Below are 27407 nucleotides of genomic sequence, written 5' to 3'. Positions count from 1 at the left end.
TTTTTTAACTGCTTTGTACTTGGCCCGAAACACACACTTAATCTACAAGTTAAACATATGCACACCTTAACACAACATCTGCTAGTTTAATATCACAAACAGGTGCTTTAGCATCTTATCACAGAACTGAATAGTAGAAACCTTACTGTGCAGAAGGTGGCCATTTGGCCCATCGAGTTTGCACTGACCACAATCGCACCCAGGTCCTACCCCATATCCCTACATATTTATCCGCCAATCCCTCTGACCTATGCATCTCAGGACTCTTAAGGGGCAATTTTTAGTATGGCCAATTGACCTAACCTGAACATCTTTGGAACGTGGGAGAAAAACCGGAACACCGGAGGGAACCCACGCAAACTCCACACAGATACTGATCCAAACCAGGAATCGAACCCAGGTCTCTGGAGCTGTGAAGCAGTAGTGTTGACCACTGTGCTACCGTGCCATCCTGGGATAGAAGTTAAAATTACTTCCAATTTTAATCAAACTTGCTCAGTCAGCATCTAAGTGAATGGAAAACACCTCAATAACCTCCACTTTCAGGGGGTAGCTCTCCAATTTCCCCCACTATTTTTTGATTCCAGTATGAGGAGGAACTAAGTACATGTACACGTGTTTATGTGAAGTATTGAGAGTGTCACATCACTCACTCCTGCACCACAATCAGTGTACCGTACCAACAATCTATCGGTCAGAAGCACATTCAGTGACCAGAGTGACAGCAGAAATAAAACTCGAAGAAGCTCCAGCATCAAATATGATTACTTCAAACTGCTGAGAATCACAAGATTACAAGACTTGGACAGCAGACGTCTGAGAACGCGGCCCAAGTATTTAAAATCGATTTGATGCCGAATTAATTGAAGGAAAGTCAACCCAAATTCATGCCAGAGAGAGAAAAAAGAGGAAAGAAATGGCTGCCATCGTAACATTGAATGCTCAGCTCCAGCTCAGAATGAATTGGGAAGGTGATGACAATGCAGAGATATCTCACAAGTTTAAGCAAAGAAAGTGTAGATTGACATTCAGTAGTTTTGTAAAATGTTCCAGTGAATAGGAAGGGTCACTTACATCCTGCTGGACGTAGCGAAAACATTAGATTTCCTTAAAAGCTGCAAAGTAACTGAGGACCATAGGAAAAACCCAGTCAAATTTGAGACATTCAATACACATCTTCAGCCAAAGTCAGTTCAATACTTGAGGCAGAAACCAGGTGAGACTACTAACATCAACACTTGTAGAAATGAAGACAAAAGAAACAACTTCGAAGGAACATATCAAAGTCTGATAGACAACTCACTGGACGTCTGCAGACCTTCGGTACAAAAAGTTCTGATTAGACAGGTCAATCTCACAATATCACAGGGCACAGATACTGCCAAAGTACATGAAGTCATGCATATGCAGATAAAGACAATAACTGCATGTTGTACATCCCTTAAACAGATGGTCCTGCTTTCCTACGGTTGAACAGCTGCCAAGAGCTGCTGCTGACCTTAGTCAACAATCAATTGGAGGTGGCATAACTGAACTACATCTATTGAACAACACCTGCTGATTAGAGCAAGAAAGAGCTGGTCCAAATGTATCCAGCGGGTGTGTTTGATGAGGTAGTTGGATACTTCAACGATTAAGCATCACGATCAAGCCAGAGAAGAAACCAGTGAATTATCCCATATGCAAAAATACCCATGGAATTGAAAGTAAAGCTTCAAAGGAGTTCCAACAGATGAGGGAAAAATAAGTGATTGTCAGAGTACAGTGCCAACAGATGAGACAAACTCTATTGTGTGAGAGAGAAGCCAAATGGACAATTACAAATTTGCTTTGATCCCAAAAATCTTAATCAAGCAATAAAGAGAAAAACTTACCCGATTCCAACACTGGAATGATCACAACAGCATTGACAGGGACAAAAGTTTTCAGAAAGCTTAATGCTAGAAATGGCTACTGAAATATGAAACCTGATGAGGAATTTTTGCTACTGACAACATTCACCACACCTATTATACAGTATAATTTCCCGGATCTAGCTTTTGGCCTGAAAGTGAGCCAGATTCTGTTCAGTACAAGGTAGATAAAACATACAATTCAAAAAAGTAGTTGGCATAGCCAATGATAGTATTGAATTTGAAATTCTAACACCAGTTGAGGAATGATATGCCAAAATAGACAGCAGTTTTGGCAATCATGTATAACGTGAGAAATTCCACACATGTCACTTTAGGAGAAAATTCAGAGTGGAGAGTGACCATTTTCAAATGAAGCAGATCTACAAGAGAAATCTGTGTAAAGCGCCAGCAAGGCCACAGAGGCTACTTGAGGTTTCAAAGATACACGTACACACTCAGCAAGTGATCCTGGAATGGCCTGGTAAATGACAGCACACAGAGCTAGCAATATGCAGTACTGGTCAAAGAGGAACACTCACCAGAAGATGATATTCTGCTGGTTGGACCCAGAATCAAAATGATGCAGTGAGAACTTCTTCAGAAGGTACATGAAGACAATGTGGGAATAAGAACTAAAAACAAGATCATCATTACACTAGGTAGGACATAGGCATCTACAAAGACATCAAAAGAAATGGTATCTGGCGCAACTTTCAGCAACTTGCAGTTAATACGCCACAATCACGAAGCCTACTGTGAGGACATGATGCCCAACAGCATCAAATAATGATTAACTGGAAAGCAGAATGCTGCAAATGCTTCAGATCTGAAACAAAAACAGTCAAGGTTGGAAATACTCCATGGGGTATCCGTGGAGAGAGAGAGGGAGAGAGAGAATAATGTTTCAAGTCAACGTCCTTTCATCAGAACTGAGAAAAGTTAGCCATGCAATAGGATTTGAGCAAGAGGTGAACGAGTCAAGGGCAAAAGAAAGGACTGTGGTAGGGTAGAAAACAGGTGAGATTTCAAAATCAAGTGCTCGTCCTCCACGTGCATGGAAAAGGGCAAGAAACAAAAAGGTGTGCCTTCAGCTAATGTGCTACTTTCTGAAGAGCAGAAAAAAACCAAAACGTGCAAAGAAACGGAAATTGAAGTGGGGGAAGGAGAAGACCAGAGTTTTACTGTCTTAAATTGAAGGTGAACGGAAGTATTGTCTTCACCTGTCAGACAAACATACAAAAATGGATTAATGATTTTCAGCAAAATTGGAACGCAGATAGACTAAGGCCTCAGGAAGAACTGAGTAGGTTTTGCCACAGGTGTGAAATTCTTGGATTTTTTTTAAACAAGAATCCATTGCTAAAAAGTCAAGGTTACCATTATGATATTGTGGATGGCTTGATTTAGAATGCTTTTGATGACCTTAAAACCAGTAGGTTGTTGTGAACAGAGCTTTCAGAGCAGGTTGTTGGATATGGGTGAGACTGAAGCCTCAGGTTAAGATGGTAGATAGAACTATAATTTTTTTCAGCTTTGTAGTTAAAGTATCAATCAAGCAGGGGAAAGGATCAAGAAAGAGCAGCATTATTTTAATAGCATTGAATTAGCATAGCATGGCTGGGCTTTGTGCCCTACGGAGTGTCCTCTTCACTTGTTTCAACTTAATATCTTACAAATCATTGCCTTTTTCCTTTGAATTTCTTGATTCAGTTTTACCTGGTATTTATCATCTCTCCCTTTCACTCAACTAATTCCTTCAGTTCTAACATAACAACCTACTTAGTAACAGTTAGTTAGGACTTCTAGCATCTTTAAAGCAGAAAAACATCTGGAATCAGGAAGTGAATATGGAGTTTTCCCTGCAATTTTAAATAGAAACATCTAACAGTACAGCACAGTACAGGCCCTTCGGCCCTCAATGTTGTGCCGAGCTATGTCCAAACCCAAGATCAAGCTATCCCGCTCCCTATCATTTTGGCATGCTCCATGAGCCTATCCAATAACTGCTTGAAAGTTAGCAAAGCGTCCAACTCCACTATCACAGCAGGAAGTATATCCAACACCCCAATCATTCTCTGAATAAAGAATCTACCACAGACATCCCTCCTCTATCTCCCACCAAGAACCTTAAAGTTATGCCCCCTAGTAACAGCCCGAGGAAAAAGTCTCTGCATGTCCACTCTATCTCTCCCCCTCATCATCTTATAAACGTCTATTAAGTCGCCTCTCATCCTCCTCTGCTATAAAGAGAAAAGCCCCAGCTCCCTCAACCTTTCCTCATAAGACCTACCCTCCTAACCAGGCAGCATCCTGTAAATCTCCTCTGCACTCTCTCCAATGTTTCCACATGCTTCTTATAGTGAGGTGACCAGAACTGAACACAATATTCCAAATGTGGTCTCATCAACGTTCAGTATAGTTGCAGCATAACCCCATGGCTCTTGAACTCAAACCGCCTGTTAATAAACACTAACACACCATAAGCCTTCTTCACGGCTCTATCCACTTGAGTGGCAACCTTCAGAGATCTGTGGATATGAACCCCAAGATCTCTCTGTTCCTCCACATTCCTCAGAACCCTGCCGTTGACCCTGTAATCTGCATTCAAGTTTGTCCTACCAAAATGAATCACCTCACACTTATCAGGGTTAAACTCCATCTGCCACTTTTCTGCCCAGCTCTGTATTGTATCAATGTCCCTCTGCAGCCTGCAAGAGCCCTCCACCTCATCCACTACTCCACCAATCTTGGCGTCATCAGCAAATTTACTGACCCACCCTTCAGCCCCCTCTTCCAAGTCATTGATAAAAATCATAAATAGCAGAGGACCCAGCACTGGTCCCTGTGGTACACTGCTGGTAACTGGCCTCCAGTATGAAAGTTTCCCTTCACCACCACCGCCACCCTCTGTCTTCTATGATACAGCCAGTTACTTATCCAATTGGCCAAATTTCCTTCTGTCCCACACCTCCTTACTTTCTTCATAACCATACCATGGGGAACCTTATCAAACGCCTTACTAGAATCCATGAAAACAACATCAACTGCTCTACCTTAGTCTACACACTTACCTCCTCAAAGAATTCAATCAAATTTGTGAGGCAGGACTTAGCCCTCACAAAACCATGCTGACTATCGTGGATTAAACTGCATCTTTCCAAATGGTCATAAATCCTATCTCTCGGGACCTTTTCCATTAACTTACCGACCACCGAAGTAAGACTGACTGGCCTATAATTACCAGGGTCATTCCTATTTCCTTTCTTGAAGACAGGAACAACATTCACCACTCTCCAGTCCTCTGACACAATCCCCATGGACGGTGAGGACCCAAGATCAAAGCCAAAGTATCCTAGGATGTATCCCATCTGGCCCAGGAGACTTACTAATCCTCAGGTTTTTCAAAATTGCTAATACATCTTCCCTCAGAACATCTACCTCCTCCATCCTATCAGCCTGTATCACACTCATCATCAAAAGCATGGCCCCTCTCCTTCATGAACACTGTATGTATAACACTGTATTCATTCAACGCCTCACCTATCTCTTCTGACTCCATGCATAAGTTCCCCCTACTATCCTTGACTGTCCCTAACCTCACCCTGGTCATTCTTTTATTTCTCACATAAGAGGAAAATGCCTTGGGGTTTTCCTTGATCCGACCCGCCAAGGATTTCTCATGCCCCCTCCTAGCTCTCCTAAGCCCTTGAACTTATTCCTAGCTACCTTGTAACCCTCAAACGACCCAACTGAACCTTGTTTTCTCATCCTTACATATGGTTCCTTTTTCCCCTTGACAAGACATTCAACTTCCTTTGTGAACCATGGTTCCCTCACTCGGCCATTTCCTCCCTGCCTGCCAAGGACATACCTATCTAGGACACGCAGTATTTGTTCCTTGAAAAAGCTCCACTTTTCGTTTGTGCACATACCTGACAGTTTCTGTGCACATACCTGACAGTTTCTGCTCCCATCTTATGCTTCCTAATTCTTGCCTAAGCAATCGCATCATAATTACCCCTGCCCCAATTATAAACCTTGCCCTATCGTGTGACCTTATCCCTCTCCATTGCAATACTGAAGGACACCGAATTGTGGTCACTATCTCCCAAATGCTCTCCCACAAACCAATCTAACACTTGGCCTGCTTCATTACTCAGTACCAAGTCCAATGTGGCCCAACCTTTTGTCAGCTTATCCACATATTGTGTCAGGAAATCCTTCTGCACACACTGTGCAAAAAGTGTCCCGTCCGAACTATTCGACCTATAAAGGTTCCGATCAATATTTGGAAAGTTAAAGTCACCCATGGTAACTACCCTGTGACCTCCACACCTATTCATAATCTGCTTTGCCATTTCCTCCTCCACATCTCTATTACTATTTGAGGGCCTTTAGAAAACTCCTAACAACATGACCGATCCTTTCCTATTTCTAACTTCAGCCCATTTTACCTCAGTAGGCAGATCTCCCTCAAAATGCCTTTCAGCAGCCGTTAAACTATCCTTGATTAACAATGCTACTCCTCCACCTCTTTTACCGCCTTCCCTACTCTTACTGAAACATCTATACCCGGGAACTGCCAACAACCATTCCCATCCCTGTTCTAACCATGTCTTCATAACGGCCACAACATCATAGTCCCAAATACAAATCCACGCTCCAAGTTCACCTACCTTATTCCTGATGCTCCTTGCATTGAAGTAGATACACTTCAAACCACCATCCTGTCTGTCTCTACACTCCTGCAACCTTGATACCTTCCTCAGTACCCCACGACCCTCAACACTGGCTTTTGGACTACAGCTCATTTTCCAATCCCCCTGACAAATTAGTTTAAACCATCCTGAAGAGCCTTGGCAAATTTCCCTCCCAGGATATTACTGCCCCTCTGGTTCAGGTGCAAACTTTCCTGTTTGTACAGGTCCTACCTTCCCAGAATGTGCTCCAATTATCCAAGTAAATGAAACCCTCTCTCCTACACCATCCCTGCAGCCACGTTAATCTGCACTCTCTCCCTGTTCCTCAACTCACTAGCATGTGGCACCAGCAACAAACCAGAGATGCCAACATGCTTTGTCCTCGCTCTCAGCTTCCATCCTAGCTCCCTAAATTCCTGTTTTAACTCCCCATCCCTTCTCCTATCTACCTCATTGGTAGCGATGTGCATCACAACCTGCGACTGTTCCCCCTCCCCTTTAAGAATCTTGAAAACACGGTCCGAGACATCACAGACTCTTGCACCCAGGAGGCAACATACCAGACCATCCAAAATCTCCAATGACAAGTAGTGCTCAGAAACATAGAGGTTGTTGAGCTGTCACACATATTGATAATGTATTGGCAGAAGTTTTTTTCCCAAAGTGAGAGTATCAAAAAGCTAAAAACATTCAAACATCCAATTTCATCCCATGTTGCAATCACGATTCTCAAATTTCAAAATGAAAATTCAAAGATAATAAAAAAGGTCAACATCTTCTCCAATTTGCCCACTATTTCTTCAGACACCAATTACCAGAAAATGCAAGCTAAATGCAACAGATAATTTTGGAAGGGTGGGAGGTTGCAGAACAATCATTCCTTTACCTACCTACACAAATCAAATTTCCTTTGCAATTGTGCACTCATTACTCGGTTTACCCAAAGGATCACTAAATTGGAATCCTTTTTATAATTGTTCAGACACAAACCATTTGCTAGAAAATGCAAGCTAAACACATGTAGCCAATTTTGGAAGAGTGGGAGGATGCAGAAACAATTATTCCTTTAACAGCCTACACAGAAGTGAATAATTTCCTTAGCAACCATGTACTTGGTTTACCCAAAGGATCATTAAATTAAAATCCTTCTTTATAACAGTGTTGGACCACAGTAACAACAAATCAAGCACAGCGAGTTTGCATTTATTAGGATGACTTAACTTGTGACAAGTAACAGCGGATTTTTGCCTATTTTTGAGCACCACTCAAAACTGGTGGAAAGAGCTTTCAGCCTGTGATGTCCTGTCCGTGGCACCTTTACTCAAGTATTCATTATAAAAAGAAATTTAATTCAGGATTTCATATCCAAAATCCATTTTTTAAGAAAAGCATAAAATTTATTCTTTCTGGACCTTCCGAAATGCAAATTAAAACAATGACCACATGATGCACAGCTGCACTGAAGTAACACATTTTTGATAAAAGATTAAATCAAGGCCCCATCTTCATGTATGCTGATGGAGAGATCCTATTGTACAATTCCAAGAGCAAACATTCCTCCCTCCACCAACACCATCTAAAACACATGATCGAGTTATCCATCTCCTTAGCTTTCACGAGACCTTCCTAATCACCAAGTTCATTGTATTTGCTGATTTTTTTTAAGCTCTAACACACTTTGGTATTTCTTGAGGATGCAAATGGATGCATGTTGTATCGGAGCAGAATTAAGCCACTCGGCCCATCGAGTCTGCTCCACCATTCAATCATAGCCATTCTTCTGCCTTTTCCCCAGAACATCTGGTCTCCTTATTAATCAAAACCCATTTAACTACAAATACAATCTCTCTTTGCAAGGACATGGAACACAAATGTTACAGATGTCATAAGTAGATACCAACAAATCCCCCTGTGGAAGGTTTCAGATTTCAACAGTGCTATCACAGTAAGACTGACAGTCAGCTGACATGGTCCATTACATTGTCTGTATCTTTAGGACTTGATTACCTGTAAAGACTCGCATTCCAACCATTATCTTGTAAAGTGAGTTTGTGTCTATATATGCCCTGTTTGTGAACACAACTCCCACTCACCTGGAGGGGTGACACACTGAAAGCTTATGCAACCAAATAAACCTGCTGGATTTTAACCTGGTGTTATAAGACTTCTTAATGCTCTATTAATTCAGAAGATCATGATTAGTTAACCATTATGAAATACAGACAAATGTCAGCCTGATTAAAAAAATTATAAACATACACAGATTTTGAAAGGTCTTTACGGTCGAACCACAACAGAACGGCTGTTTGTGGTCCAGTACTGATAGTCTGGCTTTGTTTAAAAAAGAAATCGCACATCACCGAAACAGTCTGATTTTCTATTGTCATGTTGGTGTTTGTGGAAAACTAGGCCACTCTTGTACTTAGAAATTGTATTTTAGGTTTAAAGACTTACAGTTAAATTAGCTGATCAAACTGTACTTTGGGGACAGAGAACAATGATTCCTGATTTAAACAGAGACAACATATCAGATTCCTCGAACAAGGTGACAATGCTACTTTGAGGAATCAATGCACAACTATTACCATAAAGTTCAGGAAACACCATCACACTTTACATGCCTACGTAGCCAGGTTTTGAAAACATATTAATTCCTGAAATTAAGACTAAGAAGGAGGAAAATTAGCTTTCAGTTATGCTCAGTATTTTTGCCCCCCTCCAAGATCTGAATATACCATCTTGAGCAACCATTCAGTGCTGAATGAAGAGACTGCTCTACTTGCAAAGGTGCTTTCAGGAGAGACAAAAAGCAGACTTACATCTGCCAGTTCAATTGTTTAAAGTTTATTGATGAGTGTTACAAGTAGGCTTACATTAACATTGCAATGAAGTTACTGTGAAAACCCCCTAGTTGCCACCGTGAGAATGTGCCGATGCCACACAGGGACCCAAGCTAAGAATCAAACTCGGATCCCTAGCACTGAGAGGCAACAGTGCTAACTACTGTGCCACTCATAAGTTTGAGGAAAAGGATTTGAGCTCAGGAAAAAATATCCAGAAGATAGATGAGTTTGGATGAAGCTGAGAAACAACTTTCACAGTGGGTGCACTGCTATCGCAGAGAATCAGGGAATTAGAGAAACAAGTTACAAGGGTAATACAGGCTGCTAATCTTTATATACTTTGGGCAAATCAAATTTCTCTTAATAGTGTGGAGAATCAATTGATTGAATGTATCCGCAACAGTTTCTAAATCAGCATATTGAGGATTCAAAGGGTGACAGATTATTTTAGATCCAGCATTGTGCGTTGAAAAATAGTTCATAAATTTTACTGGAAGAAGCCTATATGGAAGAATGACCAAAATACAATAGAATTTTATGCCAACTTTGAAAACAATTTTTTCAATTCCTAAATTAGGGTCTTCGATCTACATAGAGCAACCTACATAAAATGATGATGAGTTAGCCAAGACACATTAGGAGGCCTTAAAATATATGACATAAGTATTGACGTGTATTAATACATAACTTACAAAAGACATTCATTCCTTTGAGGCACAAAAATCCCAATGAAAAGTTGTAAAATTGTGACTAAGAGGGATATTTGATTAAAGAAGAATTGAGAGAAAAGATCAGTAAAGATATTTGTTCTCAGGATGATTACTTTGCAGATCAGGAGGGAGGGGGGGATGCATGTATGCGCATGGGGGGGCAAGTACGTGATCTTCTTTGAAGCCTTTCAGTACAGCATTCCCATTTCTGGTCTTTCCAGCTTAGCAAACAATCCTTGAAGTCCTTCTAGCTGTATATTCCATAGAAATCAGATTAATCCATATTTGCTTCCATCATTCTTTTTAGAACAAGTCATTGCAGTTTGATATCTCATCTCAAACTTCTGAGAAGTTTCAGCCCAGTGTAAAAGCTAACCAGAGATGGGGTCTTGTCCAACAGTCCAGTGGGTTTGAATCTGTTCTCCTCACCCCATCAGGTGAAAAGCAAGTTGTATATTGCAGCTGGCTAGCAGTCCTCTATTGTCTGAATAAGATTCGAGGCAATTGTTTTATTTTAATTCAACCAGAAAGAGAATCGGAAATGATTTTTTTTTAAATAGAAAAACACATCCTCATAATATATATAAAAATTACTTGAAATAGGGATAGGTTTTTTTAGGTTTGTTTTTGCTCCTTGTTACTGGAAACCATTTAAGGTTTCACTGTACTGAAAAATCTCAGTAGGTCTGTAGAGTCTTGATGACTCTTCGTTGAACTCTGACAAAGGGTCATCCTGACTTGAAATGTTGGCTCTATTCTTTTTCCACAGATGCTGTCAGACCTGCTGAGATTTTCCAGCATTTTCTGTTTTTGTTTCAGGTTCCACAACTGCAGTAATGTGCCTTTACTTTAAGGTTTTACTGTCATGGAAATTAGGCTAGAGGAAATATTCTTGGACTAGGTTAGCTCGTTTGAACAAAATGCCACAGTTAGTAGAGATAGTAAGTGGTATGAAGTTGTACTACACTACGATGCTTACTGAAATGCATGCATCCTGTCATATGTGAAGACATGACATGTGACTGTCGTAAATAGTAGCACTTTTCACCAATCTGAGAAGGGATAAGAACATTCCAATAGTGGGACGTAATGAGAGAATAAAACTAAAAATAGGACTAGAGGACACAGCCTCAAGATAAGTGGGGGGGGGTGCAGTTTAGATCAGAGTTGAGGAGGAACTTCTTCACTCAAAGGGTGGTGAATCTCGGGAATTCTCTGCCTGTTGAAGTGATGGAGGCTACCTCGCTGAATATATTTAAGTCACGGGTAGATAGGTTTCTGATAGACAGGGGAATTAAGGGTTATGGGGAGAAAGCGGGAAAGTGGAACTGATCCACTTCAGATCAGCCATGATCTTATTGAATGGCGGGGCAGGCTCGAAGGGCTAGATGGCCTACTCCTGCTCCTATTTCTTATGCTCTTATGTACTCTGGGAAGTTATAAGGAAAGGATGAAAGTGACATGATGCCTGTGAAGTTCAAGAGTAATGGCAAGTCACTGACATGAAAAGATAGGACATTCAACCCAAAGTTTAGACAAAGAACTCAATGCTCCATCAAGTATTTTGAAATAAGTCAGTCCTCATAGAGGATTTGTCAATAATTCACCTAGACAGAGACCCCTAAACAAGAATATAAAGAGAGTGTTTTAGGATAGTTCTTTACATTCAAGCTTTTTCTCTTATATAGGACACTGAAGAAAGACTCCAATCCCTTCCTGAGATATTCCAGAAGTGCAGAAGATCAGAGCATCCAGAGAAGTGAAGAGACAAAGCATTGTCTGTACATGCCAGCTGTCCTGCAGTATCAGGATCAGTACCGGGTATTTGTCACAGTTGTATATTTTTGCTGTGTTAACGTTACATCCCATCTTTGAATGTGAAAGCCTGAAACCAGTCCTTACAGTGCCACCTTGGCTGAAAATGGAAAATCAAGGTCTTAAAGTAGGTATTGCCAGACAGATTCAAGCAAAAACCCAGGAGTATATGGCATGTGTACTAAATTTAACTTCCTGACAATGGAAAAATTAAAACCAAAATACTGAATGCTAGCCCAAGTCTGGAATTTATTAAGAATGCTTTAAGATAAGCTGCTCATGGTCAGCTAGCCCTTTTGTAAATCACTGTGGCTCTGGGCAATGACCTATTTCTTAAATAAATTCCTTTGTTGAGATAAGCTGCACCTGGCTGATCAGCCTTATCCCCCTCCAGTCTAAATTCATAAACCTTATCTTCCTCAACCTTCTTTCTTTGAAAATCCAAAGTTGCAACTTGAGGCTCCAAGTGCAAGGATTGCAAGTACTAGCCCTTCGGGCAGGCTCGAAGGGCTAGTTGGCCTACTCCTGCTCCTATTTCTTATGTTCTTATGTACTGATTACAAGACCAGTACAAGTACAGGTATGTAGATAATTGCAGGTGGTCAGGCTACAAAGAAGAGACTACCATCCAGGTTTCAACAATATTCAAAAAGAGAACGGAAAATTATTTTCTTCTTATAACTATCACTCTAAAATTGCAATTATCTATATTTGGGTGGATTGATCAGCTTAGTAAAGGATTTTGCCTTCATGAAGAGTCAGTCAAATTTATTACAGGACGCAACAATAACATTAACTTTGACACCAAGCACGGAGAATTCAATGGGGAAACACCAGCATAATAAATGGCAGCCAAAATTGAGTGAGTCAAGTCTTACCGAAATGAATTTGTGTCTTGTACATTATACATGAACCATTTAATGGAGTAAAGGTATCCTGTTTGGCATAGCTCACAATGAATTTGCTGATACACAAAAGCATGATGCTTGAACTGAGCTCCAATGTGTGCAAAAAACCCAACTCTCGCCCTTAACATTGTTCATACTAAGTCAACTTGTATGACGTTTTTTAATGACAGTCATAATTGTAACTTATTATTTTGCTAAAGCAAATCGGTCTTTTCTTGGTATACACTAACCAAAGTTTAATAGCTGGTTCGTCACAAAGTAGCAGTGTGTGTGTTAGTTTCAGGCTGCAATTCAGAAGCAACCATTTTAAAATAATTTTGCACAGAGGTATTTGCATTCGGGGAGGTCGTGACATAGTGGGATCGTCACTGGATTACTAATCCCAAGACCCAGGGCAATACTCTCAGGATCCAGCATTGAATATCAAATCAAGAAAAATTTGGAATTAAAAGTTTGTTGTTGATCATGGTCATCTGGTTTACTAACATTCTTTAGGGTAAGAAGTCTGCCATCTTCACGTGGTGGCTACCAAGCACGTGGTTGACTTTTAAAAGAGGTTCCCCGCATCACAGCCAATTCAACTTTCTTCACATAATATCAAGAAATGTCAGAAAGCATTAGACACTGCAAAGGCTCGGGGCCTTGACAATAATCCAGCATCAATGCTCCAAAACTTGATGCCCCAATCCTAGCCAAGTTGTTCCAGTACAGCTGCAACACTGTTATCTACCTGGCAATGTGGAAAAAGTTACATCCTGCAAACAGTCAGCTTTTGTCACCCCATCAGTCTATTCTCAAATCATCAGTCAAGTGTCAGAAGGGGGTCATCAACAGAGTGACCATGTGGCACTGACTCATCAACATGATGTCCAGTTTGGTTTTGCCAGTCACTCAGTGCCTGACCACATTACGGCCTTGGTTAAAACATGGGGAAAAGAGCCAAATTTCAGAGGTGAGGAGTGACTGCCCTTGATAACAAGGCGATATTTGACAGAGTATGGCATCAAAGAACCTGAGCAAAACTGGAGTCCTTGGAAATCAGAGGGGAAAACCATCCATTGGTTGGGGTCACACTGAGCACAGAGGAAGATGGTTGTGGTTGTTGGAGGTCTAGAATATCCCTGCAAGAGTTCCTCAGGGTACTGTACCAATCCCAACTATCTCCAGCTGTGACATCAATGACCTGCCCTCCATCAGATGATCAGAAGTGGGGATGTTGACTGCACAATGTTCAGCATCATTCACAGACTGCTTCAGCATCTGGAGGTTTATGCCCAAACGCACATAACCTGTACACTATCTCAGCTTGGGCTGACAAGTGGCAAGTAACATTTGTGGCACATGGGTGTCAGGCAATCCATCTCCAAAACAGCGAATCTAGCATCTCCAACAGTCAATGGTATTACCACCTGACTACCAACATCCTGGGGTTACCACTATTGTGTATTTAAATGGTTGCCTGATTGCTTTAAGAGGGGATCACATGATTTAATGGTGATACCACTGCGGTGTTTCACAGCTTCCTGCTTTGGTTTCATTTTCAATTCTAACAGCTCCGACAATAAATCTGTTGTTATTTTGAATCTACGTGTGCAAATCACATATGATTCTTTAAAATTCACAACTCTTATAATCAAGGTCCCATGCACCCTGGACATACTTTCTTCCACCTTCTTCCGTCAGGAAGAAGAAACAAAAGTCTGAGGTCACATACCAACTGACTCAAGAACAGCTTCTTCCCCGTTGCCATCAGACTTTTGAATAGATCCATCATAAATTAAGCTAATCTTTCTCTGCAAGCTATGACTGTAATACTATATTCCACACCCTCGCCTTCCCTCTGCCCCCCGACCTTTCCTTCTCCCCTATGTACTCTTTGAATGGTATGTTTTGACTGTATAGTTGACAAGAAACAATGCTTTTCACTGTAGCCCAATACGTGACAATAATATATCAAATCAAAGAGAAGTGAGAGAATAATTTGCACCTATACACTTAAAACCTGGTCCACAGAGTGCATAACATCGAAAAGAGAAATTTATATATCCACAGCAAGGTAACTGGAGAGGAGGGTCACAAAGCAACTACCTTTATGGCCACACTCAGTTGTAGAAAGCAAGCTCTCTCAAAAACAAGTTGTTGCTAAAAGGCTGCTGTTTAAAATCAAAATGCTAACATTTCTATGCTGAAACTGAATATGGCTTTCCCAAACCCGGAAGGTAATTTGTGGGGTAGTTAACTATATGCTGGATCTTGCTCAGAGTTATATATTAATGGATGGTTGTTTGGTAAGGGGCATTTCTCAGTGTTCGAGAAACGTAAGTAGATGGGAAAAGGGGAACTTCACGAGATACTGTGTGGATATAGCTGTTATTATAGTTAAGTGAACTGTTGCTGTGTTTGACAGTCTTTCTTGTCATGTGTTTTGTTTTAAGTTAACAAATATCCTTTGTTAATTGATCAGAAGAAGATTGGATGGTTCCTCCCTGGTTTGCATATCTTTGCTCACATTATACCAAATTGAAAATGTATGCCACTAAGAACGGGTATCCCAAGTAACCCTTTTAAGTTTTGGAATACTTCCACATTTAACATCAATGAGGCTCTTAACAGATTTGAGAGTTTGTCTTACAATTGGGAGGCAGGGTGCAATGCCATAACTGATAACTGAGGCAAGGTGGTACAAGAAATGAGGTCTTAGGTTTGGAAAGGGAGGGTGGAAAGAGGTGGCGGGAAGTGAAAGGAAATGGAAAAAGAATATGAAATTATACATTTAGCCTAAATATTAAAACAGTTTATAAATTAATATTCAACATCATCCCCATGTGGTCATTGTAGAACCTGAAGAATGGAAAAATGGTAACATAACAAATCTCATGGATTATCTTGAATCTAAAAGACGACAAGTTCAGTTCGATTTGCACACTCGTCTATTGGTTTTCCATTTCAATTTGTCCTGTGCACCACTATGGGAGTCGGAGGTACATCTGCAGCTGTAATTCCCACAGCACAAACTCTTGATCTCAGATGTGCCTCTGTGATGAAGTAATGAATGTATACTTGTGCCAAAATATGAAGCAGCAGAAGATAGGGGGCATAAGACATAAGGGCAGCAAAGTGGACACAGTGGTTAGCACTTGCTACCGCACAGCACCAGGGACCTGGGTTTGATTCCCTGCTTGGGTAACTGTCTGTGTGAAGTCTGCACCTTCTCCCCATGTCTGCACGAGTTTCCTCCGCACGCTCTGGTTCCCCCCCCCCTACAGTCTGAAAGATGTGCTGGTTAGGTGCATTGGCCATGCTAAATTGCCCATGATGTCAGACAGATTAGTAGGGTAAATACATGGGGTTAGGACTGAAGTGAGATTGTTGTCAGTGCAGACTCGAGGGGCCGAACGGCCTCTTTCTGCACTGTATGGTTTCTATGATTCTATGAAATCATATCGTTCATTCAAGACAGACATTAGGCTGATAATACAAGCGAGAAATTGACTTAATATAGCAAGTTATTGGGGAAGTGAAACAGGAAATTATGGGCAATTTAAGAAAATTTAAGAATAGACCAGCAGCAAACATAAAACATAATCCAAACGTCTTCTGTCAGCATACAAATAGTAGAAGAATATTAAGAAGAGTTGGACACAATTATTAAAAGGGATTGTATGCATAGAGACAGAGAGCATGGCTGAGGTACGATACAATTTCTCAGTGTAGTGAAGTGAAGAGGCTGGTGATAGAATTCAAGGGAACAAACAGGTTGGTTTGGACAAACATGTGGCAGATGAAATTTAAAGCCAAGATGTGTGAAGTGTCACATTTTGATTTTGGTTGGAAAAAGAGAAAATATAAATTAAAAGGCATAGTTCTAAAGGGAGTGAAGGAACATTAAGTCACACACAAATTGCTGAAGGATATGGGGCAAGTGGAGAAAGCAATTTCACAATGCAAAATCCTGGGCTTCATAAATAGAAACATTCAGTGTAGTGAGGTCAAAAGCAGAATTGTGTGTCCAGTTCTGGGCACCACTCTCCAGGAAGGATGAGAAATGTGTGAAAGGGTGTGAAAGGGGACATGTTACAATGGTTTTGGGGGTTCGGGCTTCAGCCATATGTAAAGACTGGAGAAGGCAGAGTTGTTCTTGAGAGAAGATTGAGAAATGTCATGAAAGTGAAACTCCTCAAAATCTACCTTCTTCTTTAAGCTTTTGGTTATCTAAGGGAATAGCTCCTGATTTTAGGTGATATTTTATGGTATTCAAAAATACATTCCAGTGAGAAAGAAATATTCCAAGTACACGGTCCATGGCTAATGAAGGAAGTTAAAGATGGCATCAAATTGAAAACATACAATTCTGCAAATATTAGTGGTAGATCCGAAGAGTGAACAAAATTTAAAAATCAGCAAAGAAAGACTTTAAAAAATGAGGGCGAAATGAAACTGAGAGAAAGCTAGCCAAAAATAAAAGAACAGATGGTGAGAGTTTGACTTTAAACAGGAAATGAGTTTGAATGGGGACTGAATAATGGGAAATAAGAAAATAGCAGAAGCACTGATCAAATATTGTGCTTCTGTCTTGACTACAGAAGACACCAATAATACCCAACATACTTGCAAATCAAGAGCTGAAAGGAGGGAGGAACAGGAAACAATTATAATCACCAGGGAAAGGGTACTGAGAAAAGTGTTAGAACTAAAGACTGGTAAGTCCCCAGGACCTGGCTAGCTGCAGATAAAGCAGATCCATTGACTGAAATGTTGCAAAACTACCAAGATTCTGGAAAGGTCCCATCAGATTGGAAAACAGTGTAAATGTATCTCCTATATTCAAGAAAGGAGATGACAAAGCAGGAAACTACCGGTCAGTTAGCCAAACATCTGTGACAGGCAAAATGCTGTGATCTATTCAGGAGGGGACAGCAGAGCACTTAGAAAAATCAACATGGATTTGTCAGCAGGAAATTATGTTTGATTAATTTATTAGTATTCTTTGAGCAATGACCAAAATAATAGTGCACTTGATTTCCAAAAGGCTACTTAAGAAGATGCTGCATCAAAGATTTCATCAGAGTAAAAGTTCATGGTGTCGTGGTAACATAGTAGCACGAATAGACAATTGGTTAATTTACAGAAAACAGATGCAAGGATAAATGAGTCCTTTGCAGGTTGGAAAGCTGTAACTGGTAGAGTGCACATGCAGCAGTGATGGCTCCTTAACTGTTGACAACCAATGTCACTGGTTGACGGGACTGAATGTATTATTGTTAACTTTGCTGATGACACAAAGATAGAAAGGGGAAGAGGACCCAAATCACCTGCAAATGAATATCGATTGGTTAAGTGAGATGGGGAAATCATAGAATAGAATCCCTATAGTGTAGGGAAAACCATTCAGCCCGTCAAGCCTGCATTGACAACAATCCCACCCAGACCCTATCCATGTAACCCCATATATTTACTCTGCTTGTCCATTAAACAGCAACTTAGCTAATCCATCTCACCTGCATATCTTTGGACTGTGGGAGGAAACCGGAGCACCCGGAGGAAACCCACACAAACACAAGTAGAATGTGCAGACTCCACACAGTGACCCGAGGCTGGAATTGAACTCAGATCCCTGGTGTTGTGAGAAGCAGTGCTAACCACTATGCCACCCAAAATATTGCAGACGGGGTACAATGGGGGAAATGCGAACTAGTCAATTTTGGCAGGAATAGAAAAATAAAATATTATTTAAATGAAGAGTTTGCAGAACACTGAACAATTGAATAGCCAATGGGTTTGCAGGTACTGCAAGTGATTAATGAGGCAAATGAATTTCACCATTTACTGCCAAGGAAATCAAGTGCAAAAGTAGAGAAGCTTTATTCAGTAACCCATCTGGTTCTCTAATATCCTTTAGGGAAGGAAATCTACCACCTTTACCTGGTGTGGCCAACATGTGACTTCAGAGCCACGGCAATTAATTCCAGCCTCCCGGAATACCTGGATCCACTACAGTTTGCCGACCACCACAACAGATCCACAGCAGATGCCATTTCCTTGGCCCTGCACTCAACCCTCGGAGACCTTGATAGCAAGGACACCTATGTCAGACTCCTATTTATTGACTACAGCTCAGCCTTCAACACTATTATTCCCATGAAAGTCATCTCTAAACTTTGTGGCCGAGGCCTCAGTACCTCCTTCTGAGACTGGATCCTGAACTTCCTAACCCACAGACCACAATCAGCAAAGATAGGCAACAACACCTCCTCCACGGTCATCCTCAACACTGGTGTGTTCTCAGGCTGTGTTCTCAAGCTGAAAGTCTCAGCCCCCTACTATACTCCTTATACACTTCTGACTGTGTGGCTGAATTCTCCTCCAATTTGCTTTTCAAGTTTGCTGACGACACCACCGTAGTGGGTTGGATCTCAAACAATGATGAGACAGAGTACAGGAATGATATCGAGAATCTGGTGAACTGGTGTGGCAACAATAATCCCTCCCTCAATCTCAACAAAACGAAGGAGATTGTCATCGACTTCAGGAAACGTAAAGGTGAACATGCCCCTGTCCAAATCAATGGCGACGAAGTAGAAAAGGTCGAAAGCTTCAAGTTTTTAGGGTGTCCAGATCACCAACAACCTGCCCTGCTCCTCCATGGCGACACTACAGTTATGAAAGCCCACCAACACCTCTATTTTCTCAGAAGACTAAGGATATTTGGCATGTCAGCTCCGACTCTCACCAACTTTTACAGATGCACCACAGAAAGCATTCTTTCTAGTTGTATCACAGCTTGATATGGCTCCTGCTCTGCCCAAGACTGCAAGGAACTACAAAAGGTCATAAATACAGCCCAATCCATCACACAAATCAGCCTCCCATTCACTGACTCTGTCTACACTTCCCGCTGCCTTGGCAAAGCAGCCAGTGAATTTAAGGACCTCACGCATCCCAGACACACTCTCTTTAAACTCCTTTTTTTGTTTCAAAAATATACTTTATCCATAAGAAACTCTCAAATAAACTATAGCAAAACAACAGATTGAAAAATTACAAACAGTGCAAACAAAACTGTTTTTCCAGTACAATACTATGCTTATTTACATGACATTACACTCATTACATTTCTTGCTTAAAACTATATACATGCCTCAGATTTTACTGTGTGCTGTTATTTTTCAGATCAGCACAGATACGCAGGCCGAGGGTATCCTGCAGTTCCCGGGCCCTCGGTCTGCCTCCATTGAAAGGCTTTCCACAGTGGTCTTTCCCCATTGTGCCTTTGCAGCGGCTGCCCCAAGCTTGAGCAAGTCCGTCAGCACGTAGTCCTGGACCTTGGAATGTGCCAGTCTGTAACACTCGGTCAAGGACAAATCTTTCAACTGGAAGATCAGCAAGTTTCAGGCAGACCAGAGTGCGTCCTTCACCGAGTTGATGACCCTCCAGCAGCAGTTGATATTTGTCTCGGTGTGCATCCCTGGAAACAGCCCACAGAGCACAGAGTCGTGCGTCACCGAGCTGCTCAGGATGAACCTCGACAAATACCACTGCATCTCACTCCAGACTTCCTTTGCAAAGGCACATTCCGCAAGGAGGTGTGCGACCGTTTCATCACCCCCACAGCTGCTTCAAGGGCAGCGTGTGATGATGTTGAGACCTCAAGCGTGCACAAAGTTAAAAAGGTAGAGAAGTCTGAGATCATTACCAACTGACTTGAGAACAGCTTCTTCTCTGCTGCTGTCAGACTTCTGACTGGACTTAGCTTGCATTAAGTTGATCTTCCTCTACGCCCGAGCTATGACTGTAACACTACATTCTGCATTCTCTCCTTTCCTTCTCTATGAAGGGTATGTTGTTTCTATAGCGCATAAAAAACAACACTTCACACTACATGTTAATACATGTGACAAGAATAAATCAAATCAATGTGGTTGACTCTCAACTGCCCTCCAAGGGCAACTAAGGATGGGCCAGCCAATGACATCCATGTCCTATGAATGAATAAAAAGCATACATTGCCTCTAAAAGTCACGATTGAATTTGCTTCCTCCACCCTTTCAGGCAATCAGGTGAACACTTGGAAAGGAATGAAAATACACAGAGCCCCTGAGTCACCTGACAAAGGGGCAAAGCCCCGAAAGCTAGTGGCGTTTGCTACCAAATAAACCTGTTGGACTTTAACCTGGTGTTGAGAGACTTTTTATTCTCCTTTGAGGCACAGAGCTGATTGGTGGTGATTTAACCCGAGGGTCAGCACACCTCTGACAAGGAGTACGGTTGAGAAAGCGACACCTTCATGAATAACCTCAGCCGGTCCAGGAATTAAACCTGCTCTATTCACATCACCCTGCATCACGAACAACTAGGCTAACTGACCCCCAAGACAAGTAGCAATTGGATTATGTGATAGGTCTTCATACTTGAGAGCAACTCATGCATTTTTGACAAGTGACTGACTAGTTTGAACCATTTCCGTCCCCCGTCTTCTCTAAAATATTAGTCATTCTTTATTCCTGATAACTTTCCAACCCAATACCATCATATGGCCTTTCCAATGTTCCAGTTAATCAACTGCACCACTGCACAAGAGGAAACTTGCACTTAAAACAGCAGACGTACCAGTTTCACAGGGCACAGAGCCTTCTTGGTGCAGCAAACCAGAAACCAAATTCTGGAAAACAGCGTCCAAAACAAAAAAACTGTTCACATGTCAGAAGGAATCTAAACTGAGCTTCCAGCTGGAAAGAAAACAGATCCAACAGATACCACAGCAGCTACTATCATGAGAGACATTATTCCACTGCAGCCTCATCAGTATTCATTACTTACTAAAACACTAGTGAGCATGACAAAGTCAAATAATGTACTCTGTAGGCCAGTTACTGCACATTGATCCAGAAGTAATTTTCTCTCCTTTCGCAGTAAGTGCAAACATTGAAGTTCTCAAAGTGTCAATCAGACCTCCGCACCTCATCCAACTGCTGCTCCTTCAGTAATGAACTTGAACAGCAATGACTGGCAAATAAACGAAGAACGACACTGTTATCACCCTATTCCACACCATTGACAGTTAAGATTTCAGTTGCCTAGGTGCCAAAAGCTACAGCATCTTCACTAATCCTCTCCACTTCTTTATTTCCCTTTCCACCTTCAAGTCTGGAAAATCTAAATTCTCAGTGAAACTCTGTCCTCATCTCGCTCAATGTTAAATTTTATTTTGACCAAGATCCTGTGAAGAGACTCTGGACAGTTTCCTACATTAACGTTCCTATATAAACATATGTTTTCAAGTTTATTAATCATAGAACCCTACAGTGCAGGAAGAGGCCCTTCGGCCCATTGAGTCTGCACCGAACACAATCCCACCCAGGCCCTACCCCCATATCCCTACATATTATACCCACTAATCCCTCTAACCTCCGCTATCCTGGACACTAAGGGGCAATTTCTTAGCATGGCCAATCAACCTAACCTGCACATCTTTGGACTGTGGGAGGAAACCCACGCAGACATGAGGAGAATGTGCAAACTCCACACAGACAGTGACCTGAGCCAAGAATCGAACCCAGAACCCCGGAGCTGTGAAGCAGCAGTGCTAACCACTGTGCTACCGTGCCTCCCATGTCACAATGTCACAAGTAGGCTTATATTAACGTTGTGCTAAAGTTACTCTGTAAATCTCCTAGTTGGCACACTCTGGTGCCTGTTCAGATACACAGGGAGAAATTAGCATGGTTAATGTGCCTAACCAGCACATTTTTCAGACTGTGGGAAGAAGCTGGAGGAAACCCACACGGACACGGAGAATATGCAAACTCTGCAGAGTGACCCAAACCAAGTGTCGCTCCCATGTGTCATTATATCCAACACCTCAAAAAGATGCCAGGGTAACAACTTCAATTCCTACTGTTGATCCTGGCTGAAAAACCCCAGGGTGCATTAAAAGTTACAGCAATAGTGATGCAGCCAACACCATACACCACTGCTTTCAATCACTCCCTCACCGCCTTGAATCCAGTGAATGCACAAAAAAGATTAAGTAGAAAAACAGTTTCAACACGACAGATTGCATTGAAGCACAAAATATTCTTGGTTCTTCTTCTGCATTAATTCATTATTGAAAAGATACAGGAGATACGTGATGAACAAAAATACTGTCCCTTCTCCTCATTCACCACCATTCAATTTTCTCTCATTCCTATGAAGGTGATAACCAATAATCAGAGAATAAATTTAGTAGATTACTTGTTCAAATACGGTGTCAGGGCAAACTCAATTCACTCTCATCTAATATCCATGCACATTTACTTCATATACTTTGCAGTATTTTCTCTTTCGGTTATACTTCCCAAGTGCCACTGGATGCTAATCAAGAGAAAATGTTGGCGATAATTTTTCTCCCGAGGCCACACTACTTTGGTTGAGATTGGAGGCTCAGGCTGCTTTGGATCAAGCTGAAGATCCTCCTGGTCTACAGGTCTCAATCTATCAGATTAAGAGCTATTTTGGGAGGCTCAATTTGCTGTGTAGATAAAACAATACTGAGCAAAGATTTACTGAAAACACCTTGAATCAAACGAAGCGCGAGTTAATCGGATAAACTTTAACACCTTACTCAGCTCAGCAGATTTTAATATGATGCACAAATGATTGGAAATAAAAATCTAGACAGAAACTTGGATAACCGCACACCAGTCCAAATGAACTCTTCAAAACATGTTTTTGTGAATAGATTGAGCTGCCGTGTTCACCGTGACAATGGTCCCTCCATCAAATAGAGACAGTTTATCCGGCTCTGTTAATTCTGCCTGCTCCCACACGGTATGTATTAACAAGATGTGTAGTAGCAGTGTGCAGCTCCTGGCTCTCTCACACACAGCATTATTCCAGCTTGACAGTGGCTCAAGGTGACAGCAATGCTGCTGCTATTTCCCCAAAGACTGCACTGTCTGGGGGGAGGGATCCACAGCTCTCCCTCCCCCCCCGCCCCCACACACACAGTGGCAGAGATAACCCCCACCCCCAGGACTCACTGACGGACCCCAACCCCCACCCTACCTCCACAACACTGACCCCTTTCTCTCTCCTCCTCCACCCCCACAACACTGACACCACTCTCCCTCCCCCAGGAAACTGACCCCTCTCTCTTTCCTCCCCCACTCCCAGACACTGAATGACCCTCTCCTCACCTCACCCCCAGAACCCAGTGACTGACCCCAACCCCCACCTCACCCCCAAGACCCAGTGACTGACCCTGACCCCAACCCCCACGACCCACTCACTGAACCCAACCCTCAGCCCACTTCCACAACACTGAGACCACTTTCCTCCCCCAGGACACTGACCCCTCTCTCCCCAGCCCCAGGACACTGACCACCCCCCCCTCCCCCTCCCCACCCCCAGGACACTGACCCCCCCCTCCCCACCCCCAAGACACTGACCCCTCTCTCTCCCCCAGCCCCAAGACACTGACCCCTCTCTCTCCCCCAGCCCCAAGACACTGACCCCTCTCTCTCCCCCAGCCCCAAGACACTGACCCCTCTCTCTCCCCCAGCCCCAAGACACTGACCCCTCTCTCTCCCCCAGCCCCAAGACACTGACCCCTCTCTCTCCCCCAGCCCCAAGACACTGACCCCTCTCTCTCCCCCAGCCCCAAGACACTGACCCCTCTCTCTCCCCCAGCCCCAAGACACTGACCCCTCTCTCTCCCCCAGCCCCAAGACACTGACCCCTCTCTCTCCCCCAGCCCCAAGACACTGACCCCTCTCTCTCCCCCAACCCCGGGACACTGACCCCTCTCTCTCCCCCAGCCCCAAGACACTGACCCCTCTCTCTCCCCCAACCCCGGGACACTGACCCCTCTCTCTCCCCCAGCCCCAGGACACTGACCCCTCTCTCTCCCCCAGCCCCAGGACACTGACCCCTCTCTCTCCCCCAGCCCCAGGACACTGACCCCTCTCTCTCCCCCAGCCCCAAGACACTGACCCCTCTCTCTCCCCCAGCCCCAAGACACTGACCCCTCACCCCCGGGACACTGACCCCTCACCCCCGGGACACTGACCCCTCACCCCCGGGACACTGACCTCTCACCCCCGGGACACTGACCCCTCACCCCCGGGACACTGACCCCTCACCCCCGGGACACTGACCCCTCTCTCCCCCACCCCCGGGACACTGACCCCTCACCCCCGGGACACTGACCTCTCACCCCCGGGACACTGACCCCTCACCCCCGGGACACTGACCCCTCACCCCCGGGACACTGACCCCTCTCCTCCGGCCCCGCCTCCTACCTGGACAGGTGTTTGAGGATTTGCTTCTTGATGAGGCCGGCCATGCTGCTTGTGGGCGCCGGGACCGGGCCGCTCAGGCCTGTAGACGGTGTCCGCTCTCTCCGGCCATCCCTGTCCCTCCGCAGCGCCCGTTACTGCGGGGCCGCTGTCAGCCCGCCGCCACTCCGCCGGCTTCCCGCAATCCGCCGCGGCCGCCGCTCAAAGACCGCCCATCCCGCCCAAGATAGGCCAGCGGCGGGGGAGGGGGCCGGGCAGCGACACTGCTCCACCTGCAGGCCAGCGCTGCAAACACACCCTGGCTGCTGGCATTCCCCAAACACACAGCCTCCAGCACCTGGGCTCAGGCACAAAGATACCTGACCTCATTTACTATTATTGCAGGATGTGTTTTCTTTTAAAAAAAGAGTTTTAATTTCATTCCTCCCACAGCAATCTTCTCATTTCAGGCCCTGAAGTTCACACATTCCCTGCATTGCATTTTAAAGACACTGGCTCCCTCCAGTGTTTGAACTAAGCATCTCTCTTCTTTCTGTGACCTGCCCAAGCATCAAAAAGGTGAATATTGGGCATCTTTTGGTGTCCAACCAAATAAACGAAGTCAAACTAACTTTTGGACAACACAAAAAAGGACAGCTGCCTAAACGGAGGGGAACCGCTCGAAACAAAAGACAAAGCAGAAAGGAAACTTCAAACATCAAGTTAAAATGTGATTAAAGGGGGTCAGTAATACACCCCAGCCCCTGCGGTGCCCAGCAGGCACGGAAGGCATCAATTGTGCCCTCGGACACCACATGCTCCCTTTCCAGGGACACCTGGCCACAAATATAGCCATGGTAGAGGGGCAGCACAGTAGTTAGTACTGCTGCCTCACAGCACCAGGGACCTGGGTTCGATTCCCAGCTTTAGTCACTGTCTGTGTCGAGTTTGTACATTCTCCTCATGTCTGCGTGGGTTTCCTCCAGGTGCTCCAGTTTCATCCCACACTCTAAAATTCATGCTGATCAGTTACATTGACCCAAACAGGAGCCGGACTGAGGTGACTAGGGGAATTTCACAGTAACTTCATTGCAGAGTTAATGTAAGCGTTACTTGGACTAATAAATCAACTTTAAACTTTAGACAGTCAGGTTGGATGACCCCCTCAATTGCCCACTGCCTGGACCTGTAGATAGAAGGAAGGTATACATTGGACCATGTCTTCACTGAATCTTACACCCTTCCTTCAATTATGTGAATTCAACAGATTGATCGAATCAGATCAGCTGATTGAACTGTGCAACTACTCAGAGTAGACTCTTCCTGTTACTGTCCTGCCTCAGAGCCACTTTTGAATGGAGAAGTAAAAGTTGCAAGGCCATTGTGACCCAAGAAGAGAGACAACCTTTGAGGTCAACACATCTCAAAAAGGGGTGGAACTGCACATCATGCAAGATTATAAACCAATTGCATTTGACTCCAAACGTCTACTGTAAGTACAATCCAATTATTCAAAGCCAGAACATGAGACACTCACTCAGGTATTTGGTATCACAAGATTCCACATGTATCAGTTTGGTTAATGATTCATTGTGGTAACTGATCACACATCATGAAAATAGTACAAGCCACTGACAAGTGCAGTCGTTTCCTCCTCCTCATCCAGTGTCAGACCTGAACAGCTGGAATTCACAAAGGGATCTCTAACCCAGTCGAATCTTTCTGTAGACAACGATGGGAAGTAATGATCAATCTTTTCTATCAGTGTTATAAGATATTCCTGTAAGAGGCCGTACAATTTGTTGCTCATTTTAAAACTTTTTACCAGTGGGGATATTTCGAGGTTGTGTTGCATTGCTCTTCCGAGCCAGAGCTGAAGGTTTTTTTTTGAGTGCAGTTAGTTTGTCTGTAGTTGTGAGGATATTGTTATCGCGGCCTTGCGTACTGGCATTGAGCCCATTCAACCGGGAAAAGATATCGGCCAAATATGCCAGCTTTGCATACCAGTCATTGTCATTAAGTCGGTGATACAATGGGTTCACTTCTTGTTCCAAAAATTCTCCTAATTCGTTCTTCAGTTCCAAGACCCAATTTAAAACTTTTCCGCAGGACATCCACTGAACCTCTGAGTGCAGAATTAGGCACTCAGGTCTTTGTAGAGTTGAGCAAATAACCGTGCCTTTAGTGGTTTTGCTTTGATGGAGTTCACAAAGGCACACCGTCTGATCTAGAACCAACTTCAAATCAGCTACAAGGCTCTTGGTGATTAATGTGTGTGT

General features: G+C 43.2%; 1 protein-coding gene across 2 annotated transcripts in view; it reads right to left on the bottom strand.

Moving 5' to 3' along the window:
- The window catches only part of LOC145357109 (bridge-like lipid transfer protein family member 3A), a 157733-nt gene extending 132416 nt beyond the window's left edge, over positions 1-25317 (bottom strand). For both annotated transcript variants that reach the window (XR_013889254.1, XM_080210239.1), the window contains exon 1: positions 25153-25317. Coding sequence is in view for 1 of the 2 variants with exons in the window: in XM_080210239.1 (XP_080066365.1) it covers positions 25153-25196 (44 nt within the window). In the remaining variant the exon portion in view is untranslated. The remainder of the gene's footprint in view (positions 1-25152) is intronic.
- Between the last annotated feature and the right edge of the window lie 2090 nt (positions 25318-27407).

Source organism: Carcharhinus amblyrhynchos, chromosome 22 (assembly GCF_965287045.1).
Source record: "Carcharhinus amblyrhynchos chromosome 22, sCarAmb.v2.hapA, whole genome shotgun sequence".
Taxonomy (NCBI): Eukaryota; Metazoa; Chordata; class Chondrichthyes; order Carcharhiniformes; family Carcharhinidae; genus Carcharhinus; species Carcharhinus amblyrhynchos.
This window is presented reverse-complemented; position numbering and strand designations above follow the sequence as displayed.